Source organism: Protopterus annectens, chromosome 14.part0 (genome assembly GCF_019279795.1).
Source record: "Protopterus annectens isolate FY-2018-M chromosome 14.part0, PAN1.0, whole genome shotgun sequence".
NCBI lineage: Eukaryota > Metazoa > Chordata > Ceratodontiformes > Protopteridae > Protopterus > Protopterus annectens.
The window spans coordinates 710686677-710699017 of record NC_056748.1 but is presented as its reverse complement, the minus strand read 5'-3'; the positions used below and the strand labels follow the sequence as shown (position 1 = coordinate 710699017).

Sequence of the window (12341 nt, the reverse complement as noted above, 5' to 3'; positions counted from 1 at the left end):
GAAGGAAGAGACTTGGCCTTTTTAATATTCATCACTCTGAAAAAGGAGATGCAAGTAGCACCTTCAATATTAATTTATTTTTTCTCTCAATTAACGTCCTGTTAGAGAAATTCTTACAAATCCCACAAGACGGGTCAACTGTTAAATGAGGCACACCCAAGCAACAAACACACAAGGAATGTGCATCTGAAGTAGGTAATTTATGGCCACAATCTAAACTAAACCCTGGGCTACTTTTTTTATCTGCCATGTTAGAAGGAAAGAAAGAAAAATCAGAAAAAAAAACAGCAATGGTACGAGAAGTACCCGAAGGTAAGAAGGAAAAGGGGTTTACCAACGATGGTAAAGAAAGAATTACCTTGCGGTAAAAAGAGAGGAAAAGGAGTTGAAAAGGATTTGAAAAAGGGTAGTCGCTAAATGCGATAAGGTAAGAGATAACTATCTAATAACTTTTTTGTGAAGAAAAAAAAAAAGCTGTCTTAGAACTTAGTATGAAGAAAAATATTGTACTTGGCTCAAGAGAAGCAGCTTGACACGACCAAATGGCGATGCGACAAACAAAATCTGGGGTAACAGGGAGAGGGGAATTCTGGGTAAGAGTTCTTAGCTCGAGAGTTTGTAGCTGGCACGAGCTTGGAAGATAGCCAGCTCGGTTCAGAGGTCGGAAACGACTACCCAGATGCAAGGAAACAACGAGGATTAACAATATCAGATGCATGATCTCCCCTAACACGGGAAATGCAGGATCATTGGACTTGCTGAATAAGTTCAACTTCTCTGGACTCAGTAACGTTGTATGTGTGTGTGTGCACTTGTGTATTATCAATATATATGTATATGTAAAAAAATAAATGCATGCGTGTGTATCTTTAGACACACACACACACACACACACACACACACACACACACACACACATACACACACACACAGTGCTGTTGCATACATCTTGAGGAAGCTGTGTTGTTAAGCACGTGATAGCGGACTGTCCAAGACTTTGCAGAGAAGGCAAAAGTAGGCTTCTGCATTGTACACTGCACACAATGTGTCGGTTTGTGCATTATACTTATTTGGGCTGGCTGCATTCATATTTCTCACGTGCTGCGCTTATGCCTTTTGCGCAATGACTGCAGGTTGCTCTCCTTGATTTTCATCATTTTGATGCCATGACTAAACTGCTGGGGTATTGAGGCCCACACTATTAATACTAACCAATTTATCATAGTACTTCAGAAAGAATGCAGCTGAATAGTCAAACATGTAGAAAAAATTTTAACAAATGTCATACGAAAGCTGAGTTGGGACATCCTGGATGGTTCAAAGTCCTGTAAACACTGGTAGAATTACTGCAGGATATGTGTAAGGGTCCAATGACACAAGTATTAACATTGAACTCTGAGGGGCTCCTAGTGGGAGAGGCTGTGCCTCTGGGTTCCACTCTGAGCCCATTCCTGTTCATACCAGCGATGGGCTATATTAGCAAACAAGTCAAATAGAACGGTAAACATTTCAAATGTCAGGACCCACTACAGTGAGTCCCAAAATGCAGAGAATGAATGGCGAAAAGAATGGACTTACATATACCAAGTCTGAGATGCCATTTCTCGGAATATTCCCTTTTAGCTAAGGTATGGTGATCTTGGAATTGATGTACACTAGTTCAGAGGGTGGGGTGGAGGATCTGCCCCCAAAGGAAAAGAGATTTTCGAGATTCGCTCCATCTGTCCCCCCCCCCCCCTATTTTTCTTCAGGTTTTCAGAACTCAGTGTTTCGAGTGTCAACATTTCAACAGGGAAGGCTAATAGACCACTATAAGCCGACTCTGAACCGGAACTTCGGCAAATGAGGAGGAACTGCAATATAAAACTGAAGTCACATGGCATGAAACTAAACACAAAGAAGACAGTGGTCAAAGCAGCAAATGGAAGAAATAAGAAGCAGCAGAAAACGGAGACAGCGGGGAAAACAATGCAAAAGGTTAACAGCTTCAGATATTTGAGAGGCGTATTTCAGGAGTAGGGAAATCTGAAAGAGGAGGTTAAAGCTAAAATCATTGGTTTTCTTTTCTTTTTTTTTTTTTTGTTGTTTCTATTAATGTATGTGCACCAATATCATTGTACAAATTTTGATTTAATAAAAAATATTAAAAGGAGGTGGTGCGGACAACTGACAAAGAACAAAAGAATGCAAAAAAAAAAAAAAAAAAAAGCTGAAGAATGACATGCATAAAACAAAAGTTATACCAATGCTTGTTTATGGCACAGAAGCTTAGGCAGAGAAGCTGAGAATGCTTCAGACTGCATACTGGTGGGCAGAAAGAAACAGAACAGAAGCCAAATGTGCCCAAAGGCAGAGAAAATCAAGGAGGACGGATTGTGACAGTCTGGCCAAGGGTCAGAAAGTGACTAGATAATTTGATGAAGTAAAAGAAAGAAGAAAAAAACAAGCCATCCAGCCAAGCAATGGATGAACTGTGTGAGGGAAGACATGCGACTGTCAGGCATAATTCTCAAAGGTAGGAGAGTGGCACCGAAGAGGTACAGACTGACCTGACAACCTGATCACATGTAAAAATGGGAAAAGGGGGACTGATGATAAATGTCAGTTATATCCATTACTGAAGTAGGCAAGTCTGAATTACAGACAGGGGTGACCCTCATCAAATTCTACAAACTTTCTACAAATCAAATGCTGCAGCATGTGCCCTAGATGTTTGAGTGATGGGCACATTCCGAATGCCCAAACCTTTGGCCCCTGCAAGGCCAACGACCTATCCATAGCTGAAGCCTTTGACAGTCCTGCAATGACACTCGATCAAAGCTGGTCGTTTGCCAAGGAGAGGGGGGTTTCCTTCTGTGCTACTGGAGAAAGCCTGGAGCACTCTGTGGACAGCTGGTAACTAGTTTCCCATCACTGCACAGAAACAATTACAGAACAGTAATTCAAAACTGTGGCCAAGGTTACTTGCCCAGAAACTACCACCCTACTATCTACCCTCATCTGGGCCAACAGTGGGATATAATCCAACCCACTGGCCTACTGTACCAAGGGTAGGTGTACTGCAGCTTCAGCAGGCTCATTTGGGTCACTATGGCCTCAACCACTCTTCCAGCATAATATTTAATCAAAATCTTCTTAGTCTTCTCCATTCTACAGTGCATTTCTTCAAATTATGTTTTATTAAAAAATTATACCCTCACACTATTACGCAAGACATTAACCAACATAAGAAAGTGAAATACTGGGAACTGTATTCGTACACAGTACTAATGCATGACAAAACAGTGACTCACAAGGGGTGTCACCCGATTTGACTTTTTACCAAGGAAAAAAGTAGTAAGATCCTGGTCAAATGTAAACCACTTGCAGTAGGACAGTGACTCAGAACTTCACAAAGAAGGGAGAAATTAAGTAAGACCCAAGAAAGGTCAGTAAAACCACTCTTCCACTATCAAACTATGCAAGACTAAAAGAGTTCACAAAACTCCAGCAAACATACTGTGAACCCATTTTCCAGCGATTCTATCTGTAAGCTTCAGTCTAATTTTTGAGCGGAACCTACTGCTGGAAGGGGGCTCGCCTGCTGAGGACTGCCTGCTAACAATATTCAATAAAGGTCGCAAAGTTCCCAGCTCTCTTAAGTATGGTCTTATTAAAACACTTCACAGTGCTCAGTTTATCATCATGAACCTTACATAAAAACAAGACAGACTGTAATTCTAAGTCTACCACAAGAACGCTTGCTAGCAATTTTCATGTGAGACACAATTAGGTATAAAATAATCTAAGTAAAACTAGCCAGGTGAGCAATAAGAACACAGCCATCTTTGGCATAAGTAATTAAACCTCTTAGTTTCCTATTTAGTTTAGACAGCTCCTATCACTATGGGAGTTGTTCTTCCAGATTTTAGCCACAACTTTTACCCTTTTGTTATATACCGTATTAAGGTTAGGATTCCATCAGCGTGGTTTGTCTTAAGAGTTTGTTTTAAGCTCATTTCTAATACATACAGCAGTCTCTAAACACCTACTTAGATGGTTGCATAGGGTCTTTATGAACAATTCAGCACAAGTTGCTGTGAACTCGGAGTTAGGAGGTGCACTAAACTATCGCTAAACAGGATGTAGTTTGCTTTGGAGCAGTTCCTGTTACAGGGTTTGCTGGGGTTACCAAGATTTTTTAATTTGAAAAAGACAGCTCTGTGGTCCAACCTTACCAATGAGGAAGCGACACTGGCTGAGTGCAGCGCTCTCCCACATTTGTGAGCTCCAGATCCAATATGTTTGCACCTCTGGTGGGTGTGCACGCTATTTGGTAGAGGGAATTTGTGTTAATAAAGTTCAGGAATCGTTGTGCCTGCGAGTTTGAGGAAGTGTATGTTTCTCAGTATATACAGTGGTAGTTAAAAGTCTCCCATGAATGGAGTATTTGGTTTAATGGCAAGTGTCTCCAGCAGGTCTAGGTACATGTTATGGGATTCTTGGGATATAGAGGGTGACCTTCAACTTGCTAGGATATCGTACGAGACTTTATGGTGATTTGTGCATGGAAAAACTCCAGAGCATCGTCCTGCTTAACCAGACTCCCACCTTCTTTCCCAGTCTGTGCAGCTGATGGTCTCAATGTGTGGAAGACACTGAAGCCTTGCACTGCCAGGGTACTTTCTGCAAATTTAAGCCATGTCTCTGTAATGGCACAGATGTCTATATTCTCCCGAGTGAGAAGAGCTTGCAGGATGTGGAGTTTCTTGTTTAGGCTCCCAGCATTGAGCAGCAACAAATTTTGCTTTCTTTGGGTTTTGTTTGCTATGTTGGCAGGTTTTAAAAATTTGGCACTGCTTAAAAAATTATCCTAGGGGTGGATAAAGTTTTACCCAATATTTGGAAGCCGGGGGGGGGTGCAGACCACCTTCTCAAAGCAATGTGGTTTGTTAACTGTCCTTCCATGAGGACAAATATTGAGTCCCCCCTGGAAGACTCCAGAAACTAAGCAGATTACTGAAGCCAACTATCTTTTGTTCATACCATGACATCATTCCTGGTATAGGTAGAATGCTGCTTAATGCAAAACACATACCGCCTGAGACGCACAGATCAATAATGTCTTTCTTCATATAATCCAGGGAGGTGAGCCTAAGGACATTAATGCTTAATCATACTGGTACCTCTGGTATATATCTCCCATTATTGCCCTTTTTTATTCTTTCACTACTGGTACCAGCTCTAGCAGTATTATCACTCCCTTTTTATTTGTCGGTAATACTCTGCTGTCCATCCTTTAATCCTTTCTTTGTCAAATTCACATGCAGATTTCTATCCAAATTAGTCTCCTACAGCATTGCTATTTGCACCATACATTTAATATAATTCAATAGTCTACTTTTTGTCTACAAGACCATCATTACAACATAAAACTATTACTGCTATCTATTATATAGGATAGTTGTTTTGCTTCTGTATTTCCAACTCTTAGTTTACATGCACACACTAATGCTTGGCAGGCTGATCTTTGTGCACTGATACATGTCTGTTGGGGAGGCAACTGCTTTTACTCGCTTCCCACTGCTTCAATTTTCGGTTTTCACAAAAATGTTTGTCAACGTACCTTTACATATTAATTACACTGCACCTGTGCATCTCTCTCAGCACTGAGTGTTCAGAGGTCTTATTGATTAACTGCTTGCATCTGCTGACAGCTCACTTAAAGTTAAAGCACTTGCCAATAAGAAAAAAAAAGCTTGTAATTTTGCAGATGTATGCAAGAATCTTTGTAAATTTTACTTAGAACACACTCCTCAGGCTGGTATACCATCAAATGTTTGAAGTACACCCATTCCAACAGATTCGTAATGTCGCAATTTTTTTTTTTAAAAATCTACGATACTGAATCTCTATTCCTGTTCTACATCCCGGACAGCAAATGGGTTTCTGTGGAAAACTCCTGGAAATATCAAATGTCAAACTCCAATTTTACCATATTCGATATTGGGGAGGAAAATTATTTCAAATTTCAATATTTAAGTTTGGCATTCCGCAACACTTGCACAGATGCATTTCAACTATTTGATGGTAAACTGTTCAGACTTCTCATAGTTGACTGTTTGCACCTGTACAATTTGTTTTTCACTGAGATAATTTAACAATTAAAGAAAATCAGCTAACAACCTTGCATTTAAATACAAGAAAATTACTATTTGCCAAGACTTTCATCACTCTTATTTTTCAAACTTTACTTATAAAACCTGTCAACAGCTTAAATCAAGAACCTTAAATCTAGACATCTGCCCCTGTAAAATCAAGGGAGATTACTATCTTAATTCTACACAGAAAGTGATCAATACACTTTTACATCTCCGATCCCAGCAGCGTAAGACCATATTATATTAACTTTAACTTGCTGCTTTTCAATCTTTCTTACCTTGTTACAATGTAAAGCCTGGGTACATTACAACTGGGAAAAATGTTTTCTTGATTTAATATACCTTTAGTATACACAACAGTTACTAACAAGACTCCCACTACCTCACATTATAAATACTCCTAACTAAACCCTACATAAACCTGCTTTACAACATAACATGCAATTTACACAGTGAAATGTTTATACCAGTATTAAGAACAAAACCAGTTTTACTTACAGTCACTCCATCAGTCCTTTAAGTGTCCTTCTAAACATTAAATGACAAAATAAGCTACTCTTCTTGCTCAGCTGAAAAGATTTTCTCACATTTAATCTTCTTTTTGCTTCACAGCTCTAGGAAACTGTAATCCTGCCCGCTAGCAGCCAAGAGCGTCACCCTTACTTAAGTGACTGCCAGCAAGCATTAATGAGTTAAGGTTAATGTTATGTTATGTATTGCTTTATGCATTAAAAGCTTCCTTCCAATGAAGTTTCTTTTCTGGTGCTCACCCTCCCCATAGTTGACCATTAGCTGTCACCAGCACTTTCTGTTTGCCTTAGCCCTACCCCAGGCTCAACTCAAAACCATATTCGGGGCCGGTGAGGGGCTTGAGAACACTGATACAGCATACTGCTGCAGCCAGGAAGTGGGTACCCACCCCTTCCTACCCAGTGGGGAGCCTTGTGAGCTTTGCAACTGCTGCCTATAGAAGATTCATACTTTCTTCCATTCATGTGCAGCCTCTCAATCCAAGTGGTATAGCACCTGTAGCACAGAGTTCACCTGGCTTTTAATGCAGGCTACATATCCCCCATGGCCTAGATGGTATCATTCACTCACCACCCCCCCATCCACTCCCTCTAGTACCCATGCTAGCAAACATGGATCATCTGGGGGCTTAGTAAAAGCTTTTCCCCTCTGAACTATATGGCTGGATGAGCTTTATCTTAGACTTTATACTTTTTTTGTTACTAAATGAAAATCATCAAGAAATACATCAATTAATGCAAACAATGGGTGACTTTTATAATTACAAAGAACATTAACAATCTTTGTATCAAACACTTGGCACTCAACTCAAAACACCATTTCATACAGGTGAAAACAATCATGAATCCATTAATAAAATTACCTTGCCTGTGCTAAATGACAGAATTAAAAATACAGTCTTGCAGGACAGAAGAACTTACCACCAGCACTTTAGTGGTAGGGGGATTAAAATAATGTTTGCATTTCATTTACCTGCTGAACTCTGCATTTCTGGGCAAGGTTTCTCTTCCTCTGTTGAAGATGAAGCGATACTTGATGAAGATTCAAACTTTCGTTTCATTGCCAAACTGCTGCAGCTCTCCAAGTACCTGAAGCAACCATTCAGAAAATGACAATTTGTCTTTCTACAGCAAATGACAACAAAAAGCTGCAATTTAATGTCTACAGGATGAAACCAAATTATGACACCTTTGGGAAGACCTGAATACATACAAAATGGCTTCAAACAAGTGCCATTTCTACAATTTTGAAAGCATATGCTTGCATGTGATACTCAATAACAGAGCCAAGTAAAAATAATCACATGGGACACAACTTACTTTTCTTTCCTCTTTCAGTGGTACGATTTTTTTTTTTCCTAGAAGTACCCACCATCCCAGTCTAAACCTGCATACATCTCAGTACTAATGCTGCTAATACCACTCATGTCAGCTTTATTCAGACAGACATGTGCACTCAATTCACTTCAAGTGAACAGAGAAAAGTAAAGCTACACAGCACCTTCCACAACTCCAAATTCTCAAAGCTGGCATCGTGCAAACCTGTATTTTAATCATCCTCCAACAACCAGATGAAGTACTTTGGCTATTTTTTTGCTACAGAAGCACTTCATCTGCCAATGCCTCTAACTGAAAGGCGCAGATTCTCTCAAGAGTTAATTTTCATAAGAAACCAGGCAGGAAAGACAGAAATTATAGGAAAGACAGAAATTATACCACCCATCAATAAAACAGGAATACCTGTAAAAGAAAAATAAAAAGCAAACCTACACTACTTCAGTATTCTGCAGCATAATGAAAACAGAACTGAATTAAGTACCTTCCTGTAAGTTGAGAAAAACCCTAGAAAGGCCCACAGATGGGTTATTCACTGCCTTATTGAGATACTGCTTTCAGAAAGCACAGTTGTGTACACTTACCATAAATGCAGATGTTGGAGTGTATTCACTGTTGCAGTCATCACCTGTGGGTTATCCCTGCTGTGGTAGCCCTCGGCCCGCCCGAATACCAGCGTCAGTGTTTTTCTGCGTTGGCTGCAGTTGCCTGTAGTCCGACGTCAGGTAATCAGCGCTATAAAACAAGCCAACCAACGTCATTACATCAGTTTTTCTTGCCCTAACCCATCAGAAGCACAAGGAATTAAGGTAAAGTGGTCATGATGGCTAAAAGCCACCATGGGAAGTTTATGTCTCCCTAGGGAGAGAGGATATAAGGGGGATGGAGGGAGGAAAACCAGGACTGCAACAGTGAACACATTCTAACACCTACATTTAAGGTAAGTGTTCACAACTGTACTATGCTCTTAGTGTTTCAATGTTGCAGTCATCACCTGTGGGAGGATTCCCAAAGCTGAGGAGAGGGGGTGGAAGGATAGGTTAGAGCCCTAGGCATGGGTCAGCAAGCCCTGCAGAACTGTAGAGGCAAACCCTGCCCTAGACTAAGAAAAAAAGAGGTAAGTGGTAATGCTTTGTAAAAGGTATGGACAGAGGTCCAGGTGGCAGCTTCCAAGACGTCCCTGGTGGGGACTCCTCCGAGGAAGGCTGTGGAAGTGGAGTCTACGCTAATGGAATGGGTATGAATACACTCGGGGGGGGGGGGGTCCCATGTAGTCTGTAGCAATGGATAGTATGCTATCCACTTGGAAATGGTTTGCTTGGAAATGGGCTTCCCCTCTGCCCCTGGGGCAAAGCTGACAAGTAGCTGGTCTGTTTTTCTGAAGGGTTTAGTATGGTCCAGATAGTATCCGAGTTGTCTGTGCACATCTAGCGAGTGCAGAATTCTTTCCCCCTTGTTTTGAGGGTTGGGAAAGAAAGTGGGTAGGTGTATGGCATGGTCGAAGGTCACATCAGATACCACCTTGGGCATAAAGGAAAGGTTAGTCCGCAGGGAGACCCTGTCTGCATGGAAAATGATGAAGGGCTCAATAGCCATGAGTGCCTGAAGTTCTGAAACCCTTCTGGCCGAGGTGATGACTAGTAGGAACGCAGTCTTCCAGGAGAGGTATTTCAATTCTATTGAAGCAGCAGGTTCGAAAGGAGGTAAGGTTAGTTTTTCTAAAACAGAATTCAGGTCTCAGGCTGCTGTGGGAGGCCTTCTGGGAGGTCCGATATTACAGGCCCCTCTGAGGGCTTGTTTAATCAAAGAATGAGAGAAGAGGGGTAGATCTGGATCATAATGGGCTGAAATGGCTGAGGCATGGATTTTAATAGAAGAGAAGGAGAGGCCACTTTTGAGTAACTCAGCTAGGTAATCCAATTTAAGAGGGATGGAAGGATGTGAGGTACTGGCCCCACTGGACTGGCTCCAGGATCCGAATCTTTTCCATTTCCCTGCGTAAGATTTTCTGGTGCTTGGCCTTCTGGCCTCTGTGATAATGTCTAGGACCTGTTTGCTTTTAAAGTATTAGCCATGCTGAAAGATCGAGAGTCTGCAAGTCTGGGTGCAGTATCTCCCCCTCCCCTACCTGGGTGAAGAGGTCCGAGATCAGGGGAAGCTGCTTGGGGAGCTGTAAGATCAGGCTGCGCAGTAAGGGGTACCAATGCTGTCTGGGCCAATCTGGAGCAATGAGGATGGCCTTTGGTGTCTCCTCCCTTATTTTGATCAGTACCATGGGAATAAGAGGCAGAGGAGGGAATGCCTACACAAAGAGGGAGTTCCAGGGGATGGTCAAGACATCCACCTTCCACACGAGGAGCTGATACTCCCTGACACAGAATTTTTGCAGCCGGTGGTTGAGGTGCGAAGCAAAGAGATCTGCCTCCAGAATCCCCCACTCCTGAGTGATTTGCAGAGATTTTCCTGTGGAGCTGCCATTCGTGGGGGTCCAGTAAGTTACTGCTTAGGTGGTCTGCCAGGGTGTTGTTGACCCCTGGTAGATATTGGGCAATTAGGTGTAGACCCATGGAGGCAGCTGTCAGTCAGAGGTTCATGGCTAGCCTGCACAGATGGTAAGATTGGGTCCCCCCTGTTTGTTGATATACCATGTTACTGTGGTGGTGATGGTGTCTGTTTTTATAAGGAAAATCCCTTGCCTGAAATGGGGTTTGAAGGATGTCAGAGCCTTTTGAACTGCCATCATTTCTTTTTGATTGATGTGTAAGGGAAGGTGCTGGGCATCCCAAAGACCTTGGGTACACCTGCCTGCTAGGTAAGCGCCCCAAGCAATGTCTGAGCTGTCAGTGATTTTTGGCTAACTGATGCCATATCGAAATGTCAAGATGGAACACGAAAATAACTGTCTACAATAAGACCTCTACGGCGAATGGTTCTCGTATTAAAGAGGGCACACATCCGGCAACAGCGGACGTTGTGGTTTGGGCCTAAACAAGTGACGCAATAAGAATGGAAGTCTCGGTGTGGGATCTGCTTTCCACAGGCGAGACAACTGTTAACTTTTTTGGACATCGGTTAGTGCAAAAAAAAAAAAAAAAAAAAAAAAAGAGGGTCCCCAATGGGGTACTTGGCTTTAGATGTTGGCAGCTGAAATTCAAACTCTGGTAGCGACCGACCGGCACTCATGCAAACTGCTTCTGCTACGGGCTCCACGGCAAGAAAGACTGATGTAATGACATCGGCTGCCTTGCTTTATAGCACTGATGACCTGATGTCAGACTACAGGCGACTGCAGCCGACGCAGAAAAACAATGACTCTTGTATTCGGGCCAGACGAGAGCTACCACAGCATGGATAACCCACAGGTGATGACTGCAACAGTGAAACATGAAGAACATCTTGAATTACAGCATCTGCTGCATAACGATTCAATCTTCTTCAGGCTCTGAAGCGCAAAGGTACGTTTGCTACAGTACAAGTATCAAGCAATTCATTTTTTGCTACCATCCATTTGAATAAAGGCCAACTAGAAGAAGCTGTTCAAGAGTAGTCTTCCAAATCCCACTATGCCCTAGGTAAGAGTTGCTGCACTTGGGTTACATTAAAGCATGCATCAACTGGCTGAACGAGCCTATACAGGGCTCAACAAGGAAATTTTCTGCCAAGGCAAAAGACAGATGCGAGGAACTAAATTGCTTAGCTTTTCCTGAACTCAAGTCCTATAGCATGGAATAACTAACTGTCCTAAGGATCCCTGAATAAAACTTGAATTTGGAATGTACCCAAGTAGTGCCTTCAAAAAGGCAAGGAAGAAATTAAAAACAATCAGAAAGACAAGCCTTGATAAATGAACAGCTGAGATCTCTATCAAAAATCTGGGAAAAGTAAGACAGGCACACAAAGTGATCCAATTCCCTGTATGTCACCCAAACAGAACATTAAGCCCACATACTAATGTATGCTTGTCTTGTACTCTGCCTCTGGGCAGAAGTAAGGATTTGGATGACCTTTAGAAGATGTGCAGCATCCCTGGCCATTAACAGAAGTGCAGTAGTTAGTGTAAGGATGTGAATGCAGTAGTTAGTGTAAGGATGTGAAGGTCTGGATGAGGTTTACTGGATAGATAAACAGCAGGGTTCTGAAGGGTCTCAGTTGCACAAACTCTTGCAGAAGAGGAGTCCAAAGCAGTCTATTTGGCTTTTGGAATAAAATTTCAGCACTTCATAAAACAGCTCAGGGGCTGAGAGAAGACCTGAATGGAAAAGCCCAAAACTTATAACCAACTCCTACCTGTAAGCAAATAAAATCACTTCTGCACTAGGAACTGACCATAAATGTA

General features: G+C 41.9%; 1 protein-coding gene across 4 annotated transcripts in view; it reads right to left on the bottom strand.

The window, feature by feature from the left end:
• The window catches only part of PER3 (period circadian regulator 3), a 508287-nt gene that overhangs the window by 429163 nt on the left and 66783 nt on the right, over positions 1-12341 (bottom strand). For all 4 annotated transcript variants that reach the window (XM_044056446.1, XM_044056445.1, XM_044056444.1 and 1 more), the window contains one exon: positions 7644-7759. In XM_044056446.1, coding sequence (XP_043912381.1) covers positions 7644-7759 — 116 coding nt within the window. The remainder of the gene's footprint in view (positions 1-7643; positions 7760-12341) is intronic.